Source organism: Taudactylus pleione, unplaced genomic scaffold, assembly GCF_031769625.1.
Source record: "Taudactylus pleione unplaced genomic scaffold, aTauple2 ptg000013l, whole genome shotgun sequence".
NCBI lineage: Eukaryota > Metazoa > Chordata > Amphibia > Anura > Myobatrachidae > Taudactylus > Taudactylus pleione.
This window is the reverse complement of record NW_028284416.1, coordinates 5456607-5478077: the sequence shown is the minus strand read 5'-3', so window position 1 is coordinate 5478077 and position 21471 is coordinate 5456607. Positions and strand designations below refer to the sequence as shown.

Below are 21471 nucleotides of genomic sequence, written 5' to 3'. Positions count from 1 at the left end.
GTCTATAAGTGCAGCGCTGGCCACGCACCGCTTATTGCACAGCCAGACGGAGGAGGGGGCCCATGTGCATTCTTAGTCTCTTTGCAGTCTCTCTAGAAACGCCCCAGAGGGGAGGGTTAGGCTGTGGGAAAGGTGGGTTAGGATACTTATGAATTCTGACTGCCGGAATGCTGCTATCTGTATTCTGACCGCCGGAATCCCGTACCCAGCCCATGTAAGATTGTACGTATTCAATTTAGGATTACTGTATTACACTCAAACTGTTCATTCACTGGCTGATTCACCCTATTCAGAAAGTAGCTGTGATTGGTTGGGTTATAGTAGCATGCCATGAAGGAATTGGGAGGGGTGGGGGGTGTTTAATTTGTCCTGACCCCGGGCTGCTGCAACTGTATTTTCATTTACATTCAGTAACAAATCTCCACGGTTTACTTGTTATATTTCACCAACATAAATATGGATCCAATACTGCCCCCTGGAGGCTGTGCAATGTCCACTTCTGCTGCTCCGCAAAAGGTATATCGCTTCTAGGAAACTGTATCAAATGTAATACAGATAGGATGATGACCTGAAATTCCGAGGAATGCAAATTACATTTTTGTCTTGTACCAAAAATAATTTTAAATGTTACATATTTTGTTCATGTGAAAGAATGTCCTGATTTAATTAGAAGCTGCGGCACTAAAGGAAACTGTTTTTTTTTTTCATGTTAGACTGATTATAAACAATTTCACCCATTATATGTATAAAGCAAGCCAGCTGTAACACACATAGTCTGCTCCTATTAATCCTTACTTAGAAACCTGTCCTTGTCATCTGCTGTGTATATAATACTAGTGACTGGGGTGAGGGGGTGTTTGGGGGAAGACTGGAGAGGACTGATTGTGTATTTTTTTTCAAGTGAATTGAGAGACTTGATCCGTGTAATGACTAAAGGTGGGTACACACTAGACGATATGCTCCCTGAGCGATATCGTGTAGTGTGTCCCCGGCAGGCTGTGCTCAATGTCGTTTATGACATTGAGCACAGCCGCTGAACGGTATCATTAACGATATCGTTCAGCACCGGGCTCTCTCCCCCATTCCCTGACATGCAGCAACCTGACGAAATCGTCAGGTTGGCCTGTATGTCAGCCCGATGAACGATGATGACGAACGACCCGCGGGAACGCGCATAGTCGTCATCGTTCATCTTTTTGGGCTTAAAAATGGACGATAAAGTGGACGACTGAACGATAACGATATCGTTCAGTCGTCCACTTTATCGCCCAGTGTGTACGCACCTTTAAGGTGGGTACACACCTGACAGATATACCTGCAGATGATGGTCATTCATACACACTCAACGATCTTCGTCTGCTTGTGCCTTCGGGTCCCGGCGGCCGGGTCGGGGGTGTGTCCCGTCCCCCTCCTCGCGGCTGCCACTGTGTGTGTACACACTTGCTGATGGGCAGATATGTCTGCAGACATATCGCATTGGCTGTGCTGCACAGCCGTTGGACAGATATGTCGATGAACGACGACGTTCATCGACATATCGCGGGTACACACTGGCCGACGGGCAGCAATTGATCGGCCAATGTATCTGTCCATATGTACCCAGCATAAGCCAACGATCTTGTAAAGATCGGCGCCAGTGGTGGTCCCAAAGTGGTGTAGCTGTCGCGTTTCATTGCGATATGGCCCACAAGTTCATCCGATGAAGTGGGTTATCCCACAAAAAAAGGCGTAAGCTCTTACTTTGTAAAGATCAGTCCTGTGGTAGTGCCAGAGTCAGCTTGGTTATGAACGGAGGGGGGGGGGGGGACAGTTTGGGTGTGGAATGACTGGGAAGTTGGCTATTAAGTTTGTATTTGCCTTAAATACTAAGGCAAATATTAGTACTGGCACTTTTTAAAATAGGGCAAAGCAACAGATATCTCAGATATTAGCAGTTTGACGCTCCCATAGTTTTTTTTTTTATGCGGGTGCAGAACTGCAGTAGTGTACTACTCTCCCACTGCGCGCATGGAACTGACGGGTGGTATCTGCCCATGTGCCGAGATGCACACATTTATGCGGTGGCACAGCTAATGCCCATCTACTTGTGAAAATAGCCGACATCATGATGGAATTTTTCAGGTATCACTCGGCACATAACACTACACTGTGATTTGATCTGATTTTTGTAAACTCACTGTAGAAAAGCAATTTCCGGTTGCTGTGTTTGGGACAGTATATGTGTACAGTAGCTGTATACTGCCTGCTATGTGTGTGACAGGGCAGTACAGGGTGTACGGGGACTGAAGTTGCTGGATAGAACAGACTGTTGTTTGCGCAGTGGCTGGATGGAACAGGCTGTGTGTGCGGTGATCTGTATTTGGTCCATCTGTTCTACACTTGCTCACATGGACGCTCTTTGAATCTCAGGTTTTCAGCACCAGATTTGGAGCAGTGATAAATATGGAAACTGATGCTTAATGTGTTTGCTTTCATGAGAAGTGAATTCTCCCAGCCGATGGCACCACCAACCCCACAGTTAGAGTTCTGTGGGCACGTGCCATGTGATGCAACCATGGGCGTTGGAACAGGAGGGGTGGGCAAGAAGGCGGCTCGCTCCCCCCCAACATTTCAGAGGTGCCATGTGATACAACCACTCTGATATTTAATAGGCAACTTCTGAACATGGCATCAGAATTCTATACAGACTTCTGTTATACGTACATTGACAAATACATGTTTAAGGAAAAAGGGATCTATTTAACTAACTCCAGCTAAAAATTCAGTTTTCACCAGAGAAAGGTCATTTTAAGATCAGGGCGCCCATTTATCATTCAACGGGCCTCATTTATAAACGGACGAAAATACCAGCGGCAATTTTCGTTTAGTATCACTGTGATCCAAACGAAAATGGCACTAATATCATCAATACTTACCCCTCCAGCGAGGTCCCGCGCAGTCCTCGTCGGCGGGGTCCTCCACTCACCTGCTGCCAGCGCAACGGTCCGTCTGCGCATGTGCGTAACCCTAAGACCCCCTCCCCGGTGCCTAAACCTAACCCCCCCCCCCTCCTCCCCCGTTTCCTAAACCTAACCTCCCACACCCTAATCCTAACACGTCCTCCCCGGTGCCTAACCCCGCTAGCTAACGCTAACCTCCCCCTAACACCCCGATACGGGATGCCGATGGTCGAGATACTGGTACCGGGATCCCGACCTGTCGGGATTTCAGCGCCGGTATTTGGACCTTCCGCATCCCACACGCGAGAATGCCAACTACATCCCTTTCGGAGCCCCTCTCCCTGCATGTGCCCGATAATACATCCCGGTGCTATGATCGCATATAGCAATGCGATAATGGGTGGTAATGTCATGCCCAAATCGCATTGCAAGTGCGAACATTAATACATGGGGGCCCAGGTCTATTTATTAGACCCCTAACGCTGGAGAAATCACTGACTTTTCAGACATCTTCATAGTTAACGGCATATAATGCCATCCCTTTATACAGTATCTTTATGCAATCGACAAAATTACCCAATTTATCAAGCTCCGAATGGCTTAACTTCAGGTGACATTGGCTACAATTTCCCATTGGTAAAGGACAGGCTCTTTACAGAAGCTTTGTCCTGACAGAACACATTGGTAAAGGACAGGCTCTTTACAGAAGCTTTGTCCTGACAGAACACATTGGTAAAGGACAGGCTCTTTACAGAAGCTTTGTCCTGACAGAACACATTGGTAAAGGACAGGCTCTTTACAGAAGCTTTGTCCTGACAGAACACATTGGTAAAGGACATCCTCTTTACAGAAGCTTTGTCCTGACAGAACACATTGGTAAATACAACCATACGATAACCGCAGATAAATAATATACAGGCCCCCAAGTGTTGTGCATCAGCGAGATCTCTGCAGGGCGAGTTTTTAAAGTGCATCTATCAAATATACACAGCTGAGGAAGCCATTTTGTAAATAAGCAACATATTAAGTACATACAAACTGTGTAGATTGATATTTTTGATGATGCAGCCTGTCAATGAACTCAGACACAGTGGTTCATGAACGTGGTCCTCAAGGCTCCCCTACAGTTCAAGTTTTAGAGATATCCATGGTTGAGCACAGGTGGTTAAATCAATTAAAGAGTCTATGTATGAAGCCTTGGAGAGAGAGAAAATGGCCGGAGATAAAGTACCTACCAGTCAACACAGCCTGTAACATGGTAGCTAGGAGCTGATTGCTTGGTCCATGTACTTTATCTCTCTCCAAGACTAAGTACGTAGACCCCTATGGATATCCCTAAAAGCTGGACTGTCCGGGTGCCTTGAGAACAGAGTATCGGAACCTCAGCACTAGGACATAAAGACATGAGTGATGTCATTGGTTCCCATTCACTGAGTGCATTACTCCTGGTTATTTTCATATGCTTAAAAGTGTCTTTTACTCTTTTTTTTTTTTTTGTATTTCCCCCCTCTCTTGCAGCGGTCATGCCTTTTGGATGCATCAGTGTCCGCAATGAGAAAACGTATAATTGCTTCTCCGATATTACAGACAAGTATGAAATCGGCCAACTTCTCTGCGCGTGAGTATTGTGCACTGAAACGCGTTGGGTAGTTTTTTTTTATAAGATAACTCTTATGAAATATATTGGAACTGTATAGTGATAAAGCCTCTCTCTCAGGAAGGAGTTCTGTGAAATCTGTCTCGCCCGAGAGATGCAGACAGACCGTGTCTATGTCTGTAAAAAGTTTCTGAAAAAAGATGGACGGAAAGTGAGGAGGGCAGCAAAGAATGAGATTATGATCCTGAAAATGTAAGTAAACATAAAGTAGTCAGTAATACAGTCATGTTCAGTAGTATAAAAAATGAAGTAATTAATTGCCATACCACTTATGATCAGCAAATGGTGCAGTACAATGTATTCGGGGGCTGATTCACTACGGATCGTAACTGCGAATACGCACGCAATTGTCCGATAGTTGCGTTCTGCGCATGCGTCTGCATCGCAGTGCGCGAACCAGGCACTGCGATTGGAACAGCGATCACAGAGACTACGCAGACCCATCGCAGAGTGATTGACAGGAAGTGCCGTTTGTGGGTGGTGAAGGGGGGTGGCTGGCGAAACGCAGGCGTACCAGTGCGTTCGAATGCCGATGCAGGGGGTGTGCATAAATTATCCACTGCGATGCCAATTGCAGCTTGAGTACTTGCAGCGTGCGATGAAGTTAGTAATTCCTGAGTAAGGTCAGAGCTTGTGCAAGTGTGCGTGAGGCTGCGATGGTACTCACTGTTACTGATGGTTTCACAGTCTTGCTAAACATTATGGATGTGTGTAAGGTAAGGTGGGCGTCCCCATGTACAGCTGCGACGGCACAGCAATCACATTGGATTAGCATATCATCGCAGCCAGACCGCGCGTAATCGCAATTGGGATCCATAGTGAATCAGGCCTTTAATCCCTTTGAGTTATTATTGTACAGTTTGTGATGGGGATAGAGTGGTGTTTTGCACTTGTTTTTCCGCAGCTCAGTTTGAGATTAAATAAATGTTTTGAAAGTATGAGTACTGGTATGAAAGTGTATGGGAAATGCACCGTAAAAAATAAATAAATAATTTTTTTTTAATAAAAACAATAAATAAAATAAGAAGAGAATGAAACCGAACTTGGAGAATAAATGATAATTGGAGCAAGGGAAGGAAAAGAGGGAGGGTGGGGCAAAAGAGGGGGACGGGTAGGAAGAGGAACGCCCACCCTCCCTCTTTTTCTTCCCTTGCTCCAGTTATCATTTATTCTCCAAGATCCGTTCCATTCTCTTCTTATTTTATTTATTGTTTTTATTCAATTTTTTAATTCATTTAATTTTTTACAGTGCATTTCCCATACACTTTCATTATATCAGCGCTCATACTTTCAAAACGTTCATTATTGTACAGTTTGCTGGTAGACTATATGTTTTGAAATATATATATTTTTTATACCCTTTAAATTTTATATGGACAACTGGCATGCATATTTATGCTTGCATATTAAATCTATACTATACTACTGTAATATAATAGACCAGATGTAGACAGAACTGCCCTGATTATCAGGTACCTATAGGGGTACGTCTTATTAGGAAGTGGGATTTATTTGCTTGAAAATGGGTGCGATTGGGCAGATGTGGATGAATTGTGGGTCGATTTATAAGTATGAAATATTAAAATGTGTCAAATAAATGTAAATCTTCACACGTATATCCTATTTTGTGATAGGTTTTTTTTTTGTTATATAATATATTATCTATATATTCCTGTCATTTTATAGAACCATACTTAAACAAAAAAATAAAAAACTTAACTACATAGACATTTAAGTAACATGATATAAGCAGAAACTCTTCAGTCTAACGATTTGATCCTTAATAGATATGTGTCCTCATTTTACCAGTCTAAAGGATCAGCTGAAATTGTACATCCAGGAAAATGATTTCCTGAATTATGTCTTTCAAAGATTATGTTCACTAATGGGAATTATCTACTCTCGAGATGCTTAGGAATTTTGGAAGCCTTAGTTTCGTGTCTCCTGCACTGAAATAGAATAATTTGAAAGGAAGAAAGTGCCCAGAAACAGAGGCTTGAAGATATTGTAAATGACTTGTGTTTTGCACTATATTATAATTGTAGTTGAATGTGTGTGTGTGTGTGTGTGTATGTATAGAGAGTAAGGTCTGTCCATGAGAAAGGAGTCTGGGCCCATCTTTAGCACATTATCTACTCTATTTTACAAGTTAACCTTTCCAAGGGCCCATGGGAAATCCTTTTGCGAAGAAAATTGATAATATTGACAGAAGTGCCGATTTTATATATTTTTTTCGTAGTGAGATAAACTCTAAGCTACAGTGGCGAGGTAACAAAAAACAGCCTAGGGTCCATCCATGACTGGGTTATGATCAGTGATAATCCAGAGGTGGACTGGCCCACAGGGGATATCCCCAGTGGGCCCCACTGCCTGAGGGCCCCACCTCTCCTCTAGGGATGGAGCAGGATGTGGATTAACTTGAGTGCCTGGTTTGGTTCTAGGGAAACTACACCAAAATTAGGCTTCCTGCCAATCTAAGTGGGTGGTCCTGACACACACCTGTGTCCCCTCTATGCATGTGCTCGGTAATGGAGGTTCACATCCCTCTGTTGTGGCTGGCCACACAACTTAAGCTTGGGCCTCTACCATTGCATTCCCTGGTGGGCCATTCCTGCCCCCAGTCTACTGGAGAAGCCCACCAATATCGTCATGAGTCACATACTATAGAGCCAGGACTTTGGCAGCTATGATTCCTATACACCTTCTAGAATTCGTAGTCCCACCGTCTTCTCCCCGTAAGGGTGTTTTGAGGTTTCTTTCAAAATGACAAATGTGTGTCTTCTGAAAAGGGAGAAGTGAGATGGCCTACACTCAGCCCAGCGTTGGAAACATGGGCCCTTGTAATTATATGCTTCTGTCTAGTCCCTACAGAAAGTTTATCATCATAGCCAGTCGTGGTTCCTAAATACTCCAGCTCTCTTCCATCTTCCTGTACGCAGTGAGATATGAACAATTAAGCATGATATTGTAAGAGAGAACATTACAGCTGTAACATAAGACCGTAACATGTTGAAAACAAGATGCCATGAAAAGCAACGATTAGACGTGTCAAACATTCCGTTGGTTAAAACCGTGTAGAGAAAACAATTGCACATGCTGAAGAAATAGTTAGAGGCACAAGAATGGAGGATTCTGTCTAAGGGCCTTACAAATATGGTGAACAAAGAGCAACGGATGGAAGCAAGGAATGAAAGTGAGTTGAGGTTGGGGAGGAGGTGGAATCATTACATAAGGGGGAGGGTGAAGGACAGGATGGGGGAGGTATGGAACAAGGCAGAGGACTAGAGGGAGAATTTGCCCTGAGCTGGCAGAGGCTGAGAGCTCATATAATGCCGGGTAGATGTGAGCCTGTGAAATCAATACCAGCTTGCAATCTCTCCATAGTGTTGCGCTGAAGGCTACTAATATATTCCATTCTGGAAATAAACCACAAACTGTTCAGAATTTCAGCAAAGTGGGTTGGGGTCTTTCCCGGTAACCTCATTTTTATGTTTTGATGGTAAGTGGAGCACGGTACGGAGCAATTTCAAGCTAATTTGGTGTGGTAATGCCAAAATTAGTGGAACGCGTGTTTATTTTATTGGCTAATTTAGGGGATTTGAACCCAACTGTCTCAAAATCGATGCAAATGTGTGATGCCAAGCAGAGATTCCTGGTAGAATTGCCGATAACCAGCTTAGGTTGTGGCCTTCACCTAAAGCAGCCTTTTTTTCCTTAGAGCTGAATGTGATCCTCAGTAATCGCTAACCCCGTGCAGACACAGGAAAATGGGAGATGCTAGGTAATCATGTACAGTATATATGACAGCTGGCCTAAGGGTGAAACATAATCTGAAAGCTGTGCAAAAAAATTAAAATGCATATTCATAGGTATAGGACCAGAATCAAAAACATTCTCAGGCAGAGTTCAAGGTAGGCGGTTATCTACAAAATAGCCAGGGTCCAAGCAGAGGTCATGGAAAATTGTTGTACACAGAATAGTATGGGTCCTAGCAGAGGTCAGGGCAGGTGGCTAACCACAGAAAGGTCTGGGTCCAGCAGAGATCAAGGCAGGCGGCTAGCCACAGAAAGGTCTTGGTCCAGCAGAGATCAGGGCAGGCAGCTAGACAGAAAGGTCTGGGTCCAGCAGAGATCAGGACAGGCGGCTAGCCTCAGAAAGGTATGGGTCCAGCAGAGATCAGGACAGGCGGCTAGTCACAGTAAGGTCTGGGTCCAGCAGAGATCAGGGCAGGCGGCTAGCCACAGAAAGGTCTAGGTCCAGCAGAGCTCAGGGAAAGCGGCTAGCCACAGAAAGGTCTGGGTCCAGCAGAGATCAGGGCAGGCGGCTAGCCACAGAAAGGTCTGGGTCCAGAAGAGATCAGGGCTGGCGGCTAGTCACAGAAAGATCTGGGTCCAGCAGAGATTAGGGCATGTGGCTAGTCACAGAAAGGTCTGGGTCCAGCAGAGATCAGGGAAAGCGGCTAGTCACAGCAAGGTCAGGGTCCAGCAGAGATCAGGGCAAGCGGCTAGCCACAGAAAGATCTGGGTCCAGCAGAGATCAGGGCAGATGGCCAGCCACAGAAAGGTCTTGGTCCAGCAGAGATCAGGGCAGGCGGCTAGCCACAGAAAGGTCTGGGTCCAGCAGTTGTCAAGAATCCATAATACAAAAAAAGGCACTTAAATCCAGACAACTGGATCTATCATGGGTAGCAGTGGGAACATCAGCCTGCACTATAATAGTGCATTGCATCCAATCAGAATGCTAGTGCGGTCATGTCATAATATTTTAAACTATTTGCCCATCCACTTGGAAGCGTCCAAAGTAAACGAGCGGCCACCCAGCTTCACTAATAATGTGTGGTGGCCAAAAGCAATTCAAATGTGCTTAGATTGTAATTCTTCTCAGCGTCACCAGCCAACTGCGCTAATGTACTTTCATAATTCAAGCACCTACGGGAAAACTGTTCAAAGAAAGTCGCCTTTGTGAAACAACCGCAAAAATTGAAATGGAAATCTATGGTAAGGAACTGTGATGCAAGACAAGTTCAAGAAGACCTTGTATAAAGTAGAAACAAGAATCGCAAATGGATCCAATTCTGTTTATAACTCTCTTTATCAAGCGGTCACGACGTTCGGAGAAAATCTTCTGAGAGCATTGGCCTATACAACAGAAAGTCAAAGAATTAAAAAAAAAAAAAAATCTTTCTAAAAGCATCTAGCTAGAATAGTGTACACAAAAGCTCCCAAAACCCATTCGCTTCTACTCTCTAGTTATAGCCCCATACAATAAGAAATATTGAACAATAGATGGAAAACAGAGAAGAACGGGCTTCTCCCGTTGTACAAACTGTAAAGCTTGTAAAGGAGAACCATAACTCCAGGGCCAAATCAAAGACCAGCTTTATACCCACCTCTCCAGGAACCTATTTTGGTATAAGAGAGAAGATGATGTGTGAAACAAGAGTAGCAATTTATTTACTTCAATGCCCATGCGGCTTTCATTATGTTGGACAAACAAAAAGAAAATGAAATCTAAGAGTATTGGAACATATAAGAAATATTAAGTCCGCTGTGATTGGAAAAAAGAACACAACCTAGTCATGTGGGACTACATACAATGTATACAGATGTATCCTTGCACATCTTTACTGCAGTCGCACCAAACAGCCCCTCTCGGCGGGCCAGGTCCTGTGACAGACTTCAGAAAATATCTATTACAGCCACCTGTGCCCCCGGACTGCAGCTTAGTCCACACTCTGGAGCACTAATCCTTAACAAATACACAAAAATATGAGTGGTCCAAAAAGAGCAAAAGTCCTTGTAGTGTATCTGTATCCTACTCTTGATATTCCTCCTGTTTGGAACCTTCCAACGTTTCAGAGAAAAGAAGAAAACAGGGTAGTCTATTAGATTCAACACAGAAAAAATGGATTTGCTCTCCAGCACACTGTAGCAAAATCAACAAAAAGTACTTAAATCCTACATGATAATAGAGATACAGAGGTATCAGTTACATACATTTGCAAATATATGAATAAGCGCCAGGCCAATCGTCAAGGCTCCTCTATACTGGCTAACCTAACATTAAGGGGTTCACGTCCGAGAAGCAAGGTACCCCAAAGAAAATCCAGCCAAGGACCATCCCCAGGGCATCACACGAAAAGGTGATAGTGAAGTGGTTTTTTGGATACTCATCATTTTTTTTTTCTCTGGGAAAACTGAGGAGGAGGGTTCCTGACCTGATGTAAAGAAACCTTTGGGTGAATGTTGATACCTGTTCCCAGGTGAGCTTTTGACTAAGGGGGGTTACATTGGTCAATGTGTATACCCATGTAGAAGTGTATTATTACCAGACCTGTGAGAGACTGCTAGCGCCGGGTGTCTAATTAATCAGCACAGTCTCCTAGCGGAGACGAGCTAATTACATATACAGTACAGGCACCCTTGCTGATAAGAGACCTAAATTCGGACTTCAATTTAGGAACCTTTAAAAAAAAAAATAGAGAAACATGACTTCTTCAGTTTCTTAAATCATGGACACTTATTAGGGCCTCATTAATTAACCAGTTTTATCACCAAAACGAGTGATAAATGTCATGGTGCATGATAAATTATGCTCCAGCCAATCCGCTCCCAACTGTAATTTTTCTAACAGCTGGGAGCTGATTGGCTGGAGCACCATTATGATACACAATCAGCTCCCAACTGTCAACTGTTAGAAAAATGACAGTTGGGAGCTGATTGGCTGGAGCATCATTTATCATACACAGTGACATTTATCACACGTTTTGGTGATAAAACTCGTTAATGGGGGCCTTAATTTGCTAAATATTATTCATATGAATCTTTTACGAATACTATCCTGGCCATTATTATTTGCTTTTTCTTTCTTACCTTCTGTTAGATCATGTTACCTACATCCATTTCTCCCAGTCATATAGGAAACGCATATTTATTCTAGGTATGGGGTGGGGGATTTTAATAAATATGGGCCTCAGAGTAATTGCCTTCACAATCTAATAGTAGGAGATAATTTGCATCGTATTTCACATTTTTCCATCATCTCCACTTTAATCCTGATTTTAAGTCGCGAGACATATTGAAGGGTCATTATACTGCTTTTTCATTAATTAAGCAACATAGTATTCAGCGAAGAATTGGGGCAGGGAACTGATAATGGCCAATATGAGAATATTATTTCCTAAGTGTGACAAGTGATTACAAATCTCCAGGAGAGAGAAAAAGGATAATGAACTTCAATAAACGTCAACTTTTAAAAAAAATATTTATATACAAATACTTGACATATCTCTAGAGAACATCATGAAGGCTGAATTAGAGGGTTAATTGGCTAATTAAACAATCTAGCCAGTTATTAAACTACATAAACTGAAAAGATACTATTTCTGACTGTTCGTTCCCTGACTCATAGCTATAATAACAAGCCGTTATTGGGACTCGGTAGAAATTATGACAAGTTCTATTCTCAATGGCCCTTGTGTTGGGGCGGTATGCAGTCGGGAAGCCGGCGGACCTAATCCCGACAGCCGGCTTACCGACTGTCATATTTCGGCAAGGGTCTAAAGACAGGCGTCAATATGCCGACGCCTGTCATTAGACATACGCCGGGAGACCGACGCCCGGCATCCCGATCGAAAGTACGCCAGGCGCCGATAGCCGCGCGGATAGGTTTAGGGCTCCCGGGGGGGACTTAGGGTTAGGCACCCCCCCTCGGGAGGTTAGGGTTAGGCTAGGGGAAGGGGGCTTAGGGTTAGGCACCCCCACCGGGGACTTAAGTATAGGCGGCGGGGAAGGGGGGAATAAGGTTAGGCACCACCAAGGGAGGGTTAGGGGGTAGAATTAGGTTAGCTAATACTTAGAGCCATCACTGCACTATCAGATTTGGACTAACTCCCATTTCCTCTAAACTGACCCCAATGAGATTCCATTCTGTTTTGTATACATTATACATGGCATTCATTTTGCCATGCAGCTGGTACCATGTACAGTATCGTGCCACCCACCATTAAAACCACTGAAAGGTGAAGTGAATAACATTGTCTCATTACAATGGCACCTGTCAGGGGGTGGGTTATATTAGGCAGCAAGTGAACACTCAGTTCTTGAAGTTGATGTGTTGTAAGCAGAAGAGATGGATAAATGTAAGGATCTTAGTGAGTGACCAGGGAAAAATTGTGATGGCCGGACACCTGAGTCAGAGCATTTCCAAAATGGCAGGTCTTATGGGGTGTTCCCAGTATGCACTTTTTAGTACCGACCAACAGTAGTCCAAAGAAGGACAACAGGTGAACCAGTGACAGGGTAATGAGTACCCAAGGCTCTTTTGATGCGGTTTGGGAGCAAAGGCTATCCCGTCTGGTCCAATCCCACCGAAGAGCTGGCTATGATAGAAAAGTGACCCGCAGGGCATTGCGTCTTGCTGCTTATGGGGCGGCCCATGCTGACCCCAGTCCACTATGGAAAGCACCTAAAATGCCCAGGTGAATGTCAGAACTGGACATGGAACAATGGAAGCTGGTCTGATGAATCACGTGGTCTTTTGCATCATGTGGACGGCCGGGGTGCGTGTGCGTCATTTACCTGGGGAAGAGATGGCACCAGGATGCACTACGGGAAGAAGGTAAGCCGGCTGAGGCAGTGTGATGCCCTGAGCACTGGTCTGCTGGGAAGCCTTGGGTCCTGCCATTACCTTGACACATACCACCTACTTAAAACATTGTTGCAGACTAAGTACACCCCTTCATGCCAACAGTATTCCCTGATAGCAGTGGCCTCTGTCAGCAGGTTAATGCGCCTGGCTGCAAAAATTGTTCAGGACTGGTTTGAGGAACATGACAAAGAGTCAAAGGTATTGATCTCTATCCGATTGAGCATCTATGGGATGTGCTGGAGAAACAAGTCCGAGCCATGGAGACCCCACCTCCCAACTTACATACCTTGTAGGATCTGCTGTTAATGTCTTGGTACCAGATACCACTGGACACCTTCAGAGGTCTTGTGCTGTTTTGGTGACATACACAATGTTAGGCAGATAGTTATAATGTTATGGCTGATTGGTGTGTGTCTATAATATATGGGGCTGCCATAATATCCCTGTAATCAGGGATATATAGGTATTGGGGCTGATAAAAACTAGGTGAAATGAGCCAGCCACCGAACCGGTGTAATTAATATTAAATAAATATATCTAATTTATTTTAAAAAAAATCATATTTTAATGTTATTTTTAATCCTTGTCTGGGCTTTCCGCTCCTATGCAGCCAGGTTCTGCATTGCCCTTATCCATTGAGGTTCCCCTTAATACTCCGGTCCATAATCACTCAGGCGGCTGAGTATATTATCACGGTTCTCATCTGCCGATTATTATTAGCCATAAGAATTGTTTCCCTTAATGTTGCTATATAGAATCAACATCTCACCACCTAATCTGGACTTCTGTCAGTCTCCAAGCCTTCTATGGTGTTATATATACGACCTAAAGACTTTAATATCATCAAGAAAATAGTATTTCCAGAGAGAGGCATCTGGAGCAATATGTGCGCCCGTACATTTACAGTCAGCTCTGCATATTTAGAAGTGATGGTCCTAAGAGAAGACGGTAATCAATCAAACACATGGCAGCTAGAAAAGCATTAATATTTTATTATATCCTGGCTCCTGTAGTCTGGTTTCTATTCGGGGAAAGTGCTCGTGGCCATTCTCCTGCCCACAGCCGCTCCCCTGTAAGAAGGTTCAGTGTTGTGCTCTCACTTTAATGCAGCCGTTCTTTGTGTTCAATCCAAATATCTGCTCAACGAATACAGCAAAGCTGCAGATTTTCGTGCCATGTGCTCGTCTGAATCCTACAGACAATGGTTTCTGTATTTAAAGCGGAACTGTGTTGTTGTTTTTTTAATCAACTCTCTCCCCCCCCAATTGTTTACACTTGCTTATTGAACAATCCAGACAAGCTTTTTTTTATATCTATATTTCATTTCTGTGTTCTTCCCTTAGCTCTGACTTTTACCCTACAAAGGTTCTTGGTGAGGTGGTGATGAGCAGAGCCCTCCAAACATTCGCCAAACGCTGGAAGTTGTCATCTCCATTTGTGGGAGTGCAAACAGATGTATATTTCTGCTGAGTTTGTCTGACACTCACCTTTAGATTGTAAACTCTCACGAGCAGGGCCCTCTTCCCTCGTGTGCTTTTCCTTCCCTCACTTATATAATCTCCTCCCCACACTGGCACCAAACCTTTGGCCTCTTGCTGCCCAATTGGGTATTATGAGTGACTGCTTATGCAGCAATGTGTATAAATCTTGGCCATGTCCTGCAGTGTTTTGTACGTTAATACCCCTTTTACATCAAATTCCCGGGTCCAGCTCGGGTCCCTGAACACGGGTTTCAAGCCTTGTCACAGCAGCTTGAAACCCGTTTATATCACAGGCTGGACCCTGGTTATTGCCGGCGCTTGAAGATGACATCTTCTCCAAACGCCGGTGAGCTGGCTCTCCATAGGGTGTTAAGGGGATCCGGGTCGTATGACCCAGGTCAACCAGTCGCACTGCAGGGTTACACGGGTCGTTCCCATGTTCAACCCTGCTCGCTACCTGGGTTGGATTACCGGGTCACTCGACCCAGGATTCCAACCCTGGCCCCCTTTCCACTGAGCCGCGACCCGGGTTGGCGCGGCAATAACCCGGGTTATTTGGCCAGTGTAAAAGGGGTATAAGTAACTTTTTTTTTTTTTCTTGTTTTGTTCATACTGTTTTTGTTTATGTACTTTGTAAGGCGCTGCGGACTCCTTGTGGTGCCATATAAACAAATGTGAATTATAATAAAAGTGCACATCCCTTGCTGTCCAGATCAGCGGTTTGCGGAACACTGTAACACCTTGCCATGACAGTGTCACCAAACTGTGCTCTGACCACTGATGTCCTTGTAATATACTGCTTACTTCACCCTTTTCATTATATTATATCCTCTGTTGGTCTGTATCTCCATACGGCACATAAATGGTTAAATCAAATTGACTGAGGTACTATTTAAGTCACCTTTGTTCAAGCATGGATATCCTTAAAACCTGGACTGTAATGGCGGAGTTTGGGAACCTCCGGCCTAGGGCATAGTATTTAGAAACGCCTATTCATTGGGGGGCCTGGCGTCATAACACATTTAGTTCCGCCACTGCCTATCCCCCTGCCATGTATGTTCCACCCATCAACAGGTGCCAAGTTACCCAATTCAGCCACCATCTTATCGCACAAATACAAATGAGCGACAGCCTCGTATATCAAAACGTGCACCGCAGCAGCTGGAAAGCCACCGTTTGTGTACAGCTGCTTTAGCGTAAGATGTGAGAGCCAGGATTCTTGGTGCCGGCAGGCAGAAACGGAATTGGGGCGCACACAGGCGATGCGATCAATCTTATTGTCAAATCTGACCTGAGAAATTTTATTTTAACCGCTTTTGAAGGGGGAGAGTGAGAACATATTTCAAAGCGGCGAGCTCTGTGCATTCATTTGAAGAGCGGCATGGCTTCGGTACAAAAACTCTAGCAGTCAATGAGTGATGTGCGTGCTATTCCGGGCTCCGTGTTTCTATGTATAACTGTAGCAAGCGGTGGGGAGTTCTTCCGTCATACATATTTAGCAGCTATTTTTTGCCCCAGTTTTAGGCGACACAGTGCCCAGTTGTTTATATTTGTTGTCGTAAAAGTTGCTGACAGAAGCAATTATACAGTAATAAAAATGTGGAACAATAGTGTACTGGGAGCTGCTACGTAAAGAATGAAAGGAAAAAAAAAAAAAAAGTCGGGCATGAAAAATGAGCTTGGCAGGTGTAAAACGTGTTAGGAGAGCGGCCTCAAAGCAGTTTTTTTTTTTCTGTTTAAAGGCGACCACACTTCCCATCCTGCCTGGTATATGTTCATGGCAAATTATCTGTGAACCTCTTCTTAACACCGTTCTCACTATAATTGTGCTTATTTTAGGGTTCATAGATGATCTCCCCAGCATCTGCCTGGCATCTGCACTGCTTGGCTCTGCCAGCTGCCAGAATCCAGGGCACATATCCTCAGCAGCGCTGCAGCGATCTTTTCCGCTCGCGATTTCGAAACGAGCTGTCAGACAGTGAGTCCTCTCCACCATAGGGCTTGATGGGGTATGGATTTGTTGATCCAAGAGGCGCTGTTAGACGGTTCTAGGTTAAAGGTGCACAAGTGCAGAACGACTGTACGATTACAACATCGTAATCGTTCATCATACTGTGCAGTGGATAATGTGCCCACGCTGACCGATCTCGTCAGGGGTGGCCTGCATGTTCAGGCGATGACAGATGCCGACAGCGACCAGCGGGAATGCGCATCGCTGGTCGTTGCCGGCATAATTTAATGCACGATTAATGAATGATAACGTTATCGTTCACTGTAATCGTGTAGTGGATATGCGCCTTAAGATAAATTTTTTTTTTTTTTGAGTGATTAATCTCATGTGATTTGTCACATAAAAAAAATTGCATTGTGTTTTGCTAAGTGACTAATCGAACAGGCAAAACTCACTTCTGTATCAAAGCCTTCCAGCTGTCATCCTAAACCCACTGCCCCTCCTCTTTAGACTATAAACTCTCACGAGCAGGACCCTCTTCCCTCACTTATACAATCATCTCCTCCCAACTGCCTATCCCGATGCAGAAACGTTTATAAACCATGTCCTGCAATGTTCTGTGACTTAGTTCTTGTTTTGTTCATGCTGTTTCTGTCTATGTACCTTGTAAGCAGGGGCGTCTTAAGAGAGGAAGGGGCCCGTGTGCACTCCCCGTGCAGGGCCCCCTCCTCTCTTCCCGGTGGCCGGCAGCTGACTGATGCGGCTGGCCAGCCACCAGAGCACTGGTAGACTCCGGGCACTAGAGTGTCCCCGTAGTCTACTGCGCATGTGCAGAACACCGGAAAAATGTCCGCGGCCATTTTCCGGTGTTAGCAGCGCTGACACCTGCCGCGGGACCACGGACAGATAAGTTTAATAATATGGGTGCAGGGTGTGTGGTGCGGGTTCCGGTGGACACTGCACCCATTATAGATACGCCACTGCTTGTAAGGCGGTGTAGACCCCTTGTGGCGACATATATACAATAATAATAAAGGTTTTACCACCATATTAGTACCGATGCTGGAGCCCCTCCATCTGGTTATGATGTGCAGTTACTCCCGTCAGATGCCTGCTCGATCCTTTTTTCGGGGAATCGGTATGAAATACCGCCGGCAGTGACAGCCCGACAACAGCAGAGTTTCCGGCAGCGGAAGCGCGACAGTGCTGGAAATCCCGATCGTGGTTAGGTTAGTATATACTAACCTAACCCCCTAACCCTCCTTAGGGGTGCCTAACCCTAATCCCCCCTCTAAGAGCCTGACCCCCCCCCTTCCCCGCTGCCTAAACCTAAGTCCCCTGGGGGGGGTGCCTAACCCTCCTCCTAGCCTAACACTAACCCTCCCTGGGAGGTGCCTAACCCTAAGTCCCCCCTCGGGAGCCCTAAACCAAACCCCTCCCCCACGGCTGTCCGCTCGCGGCGCAAGGCATCCCTTCGATCGGGATGCCGGGCACTGGTCTCCCGGCGTCGGGGAAATGTCAGGCGTCTACATCTAGACGCCCGTCATTTCATCCCTCGCCGGGATATGACAGTCTGGAAGCCGGCTGCCGGTATTAAGGCAGCCGGCTTTCCGATTGTATACCATTTTTGGGAACGGCTTTTGCTGGCTGACGAGACACAGGTCAGGCACTGCTGATTGAGCAGCTCTGTGGGGTGTGTGGGGGAGGTAAGAATCTGCTGACAATCAGGGACCTAAATGGAGTGATTTAGTGAGTGACAGAGTTAAATTAAGTGTTATTTTTGAAGAGCGTTTTCTTTTAAATCCATATTCAGATGGAGTTAGGGATGAGGCTCGCCCCAGACGTGGGTGAGTATTGGATGCTGGAGGAGGGACTGATGAGGGATAAGGGCCACAACAGAAATGCTAGACTGATGAGACTTTGGAGGTGAGACTGGGTTCTCGTACAAGAGTCACAGAAAAGTTGTGACAGTAGTTGGGAAGTCAGAGGTGGGATGAAAGTTTAGAAGAAAGGTGGGGTTGGAGGTAGGTCCAGGATCACGGAAGAGGTGGAATGGATATTGGAGTCACAGCAGTGGTGGGTTGGTATTGATGGATTTAAAGTTTTTCTGGGATAGGGTTGCTAGTAACAGAAGAGATTTGAGAACCACAGGTCACCACTTTCCCATTTCTTCTCTGATAATAAACCTTAATGCCAACTTCATTTTTGTAGTGGTCCTGGAACCTTTTGGTGGAATAGTCTTAATGGATGAGAGCTGGGGTGGATTTTAAGGTTTGGGAACACAAACCACATGGAGTCGGCATTAGATTTGAAGGTAGCAGCTGAATTGGGATGGCGTAGAAACAAGGCAGGATAGTTGGCAGGATGCTGTTGTCTTGCTTATATAGTAATACTGTTATTTATATAGCACTTTTCTCCCGTATGACTCCAAGAACACCAATGTGTTATATTCTATTTACCTGTGACAATAACTTCACTACCTAGCTATCTCTCTTCACGAGGCCAATATTTTAATAAAGTGTAATTTTTCCTGGGCAGCCAGATCTACACTTTCCAGTAAAGACCATCTTCTATTTTAGTCCCACAATCACATGGTGCCCTTAGCGTGATTGTATAAACTAGAGATGACTGATGCTACAGCGGGGATTTTTGCAGATACAATTTTGCAGCCAAACAAGCTGTTTTACAGCGGTGCATAGCGTTCGCTGGATCACTTTCCACACAGTATCCATAAATCCTGCAGTAATGGTGCTCAGGCATTCTTCTCTGCGGCATGTAGTGCGTTTGTTGACGCTCAAAATGTCGGCAAACATCATGGACCCCACCCCACCCTCCAAGAAGGCAGGCTTTGCTATGTCGGCAGTGGAAACCAGTTCACATTCTCTCTTACCACTTTCTGTTACTAAAGGACCTGAAAAAAATGTACATGTACTGTATAAATGTGATGTTTTAGGCAAAATCCTTATTGCATAAAGTAAGTCCTTTTGGGCTCTAAAAAAGTGAATCATGCCCAATAATATTTAATCTTGTAAATCCCATGCATTATTTAAGTTTCATCATCAAATATTTGTGTATGTAAATAGATTGAAACGCGGGACTGATTTCTCTGGGCTTGCGTGTCATTTATTTTGTTCCCGAGTTACGCCTTGCTGCTGTATTTGTATTCATGTAAATAAAGATGAATGTTTGGAAGAGGTACTGACCCGGTAAATTCACAGGCAGGAAAAATGTACTGTGCCTGTATGACACTCAAAGGGAATGTTGGGTTGGGGGTTTGCAGGTGCCAAGGGATCCCCTCTGCACCGCCCCTCCCCGACCCCGAGTCCCCAGCACAGGGAATACTGAGTAAAGTCTAATAAACTATAATAGTGTCACTTCTGGTGCAGCACTTGCTCTGACTTCCTCTAACAGTACAAAGTGATTTGTAGACTGTTCCAGAGCAATTTGCCAATGTACTGTATGTAGTGCAGCATCTGCATGTATAGACATATGTATATATCAATGTAATCCTCGCTGGCAGATTCATGTGCTTTCCCCCGTGACCTGGATTTATTTGGCAGTCATTTCTCCATCTCTGATTCATGTTTCTCCCACCGTTCCTCTCTTTCAGGGTGAATCATCCAAATATCTTGCAGCTGATCGATACTTTTGAAACCAAGAAAGAATTTTATATTATTCAAGAATTGTGAGTTTTGACAAGAGGACCTGACTTATAAAGGGGCATATTGTGTATGCACGCACACACGCACGCACGCACACACACACAGTGTGTGTGTACATATTAGGGATATGCGGTTTTGGATCTGTATTCGTATCTCCTTCGTGTTTTGGATCTGGATTTGGCAAAACCACCCTTGCGTGTTTTGGTTTTGGATCTGTATTTTTTATATTTTTTCAAAAATTTATGAAAACATAATTTGGGCTTTTTTTTTTTTTTTCTTTCTTCCTACAGTATTATTAGCTCAATAACATTAATTTCCACCTATTTCCAGTCAATTTTGACCACATCACACAATATTGTTCACCAATATAGGCCAAACCAACTCACACAAGTACAATCAATAGAAACGACACAGAAATTTACTAAAAATCGTACGTGGAATATCCTTGCTCAAAACAATTAGTCGTAGTTAACAAGCCGCAAACAAAAACCCCTAAACCATGTGTAAATAGCAACAGCAGGCACAAATGCCCCCTACACAAGTGCACATGGCCCAGCACATGCCTATTATCAGTGCCCAATCTGTATTTTCCTCCTGGGGGCGCTGGGCCACCGATGACTGGCACACTGTGCCCATGTAAAGCCCTGCAGAACGGTATCCTCAGTATGTGGAGCAGCAGTGATGGCAGAGCGGGGGTGGCAGCGGTGTCCTCAGTGTGGGGGTCCTGGCGGTGTCTGCAGTGCATGGGTGCCGGTGGTGTCCTCAATTCAGGGTGCCAGCAATGTCGGCAGCGCTAGTGTCTGTCACCCTTGGGGATCGGCAGCGGAGGGTCCCGCCGTTGTCAGGCAAGGGGGATGGGTGGCATCTTCCTACCTCCCTGTGCCCTTTGAATTCAATGGGCTTAACGCTGATTGGCTGAGAGCCATGGCAGACGGCTTTCTCAGCCAATAAGAGTTAAGCCAATTGAATTTAATGGGATTTTCTAAAATGGACGCTTGAGGCAAAACATCTAGATCCGACAGCGGGATCACAAAGTTTTGCCTCGATTAGGGATCCGGGGCAGGCAGGGAGATCCGAGCTGTGTCTCGAATCCACGAAATTCGTGTGGGTCCGGTTCCCGGAGAACCAGACA

At 44.9% G+C, this 21471-nt stretch overlaps 1 protein-coding gene across 2 annotated transcripts in view; it reads left to right on the top strand.

The window, feature by feature from the left end:
• Positions 1–21471, top strand: part of LOC148542372 (caM kinase-like vesicle-associated protein) — an 86293-nt gene that overhangs the window by 49880 nt on the left and 14942 nt on the right. For both annotated transcript variants that reach the window (XM_088469286.1, XM_088469278.1), the window contains exons 2-4: positions 4458–4557; positions 4657–4788; positions 20288–20362. In XM_088469286.1, the coding sequence (XP_088325412.1) occupies positions 4463–4557; positions 4657–4788; positions 20288–20362 (302 nt within the window). In that variant the 5' untranslated portion in view covers positions 4458–4462. The remainder of the gene's footprint in view (positions 1–4457; positions 4558–4656; positions 4789–20287; positions 20363–21471) is intronic.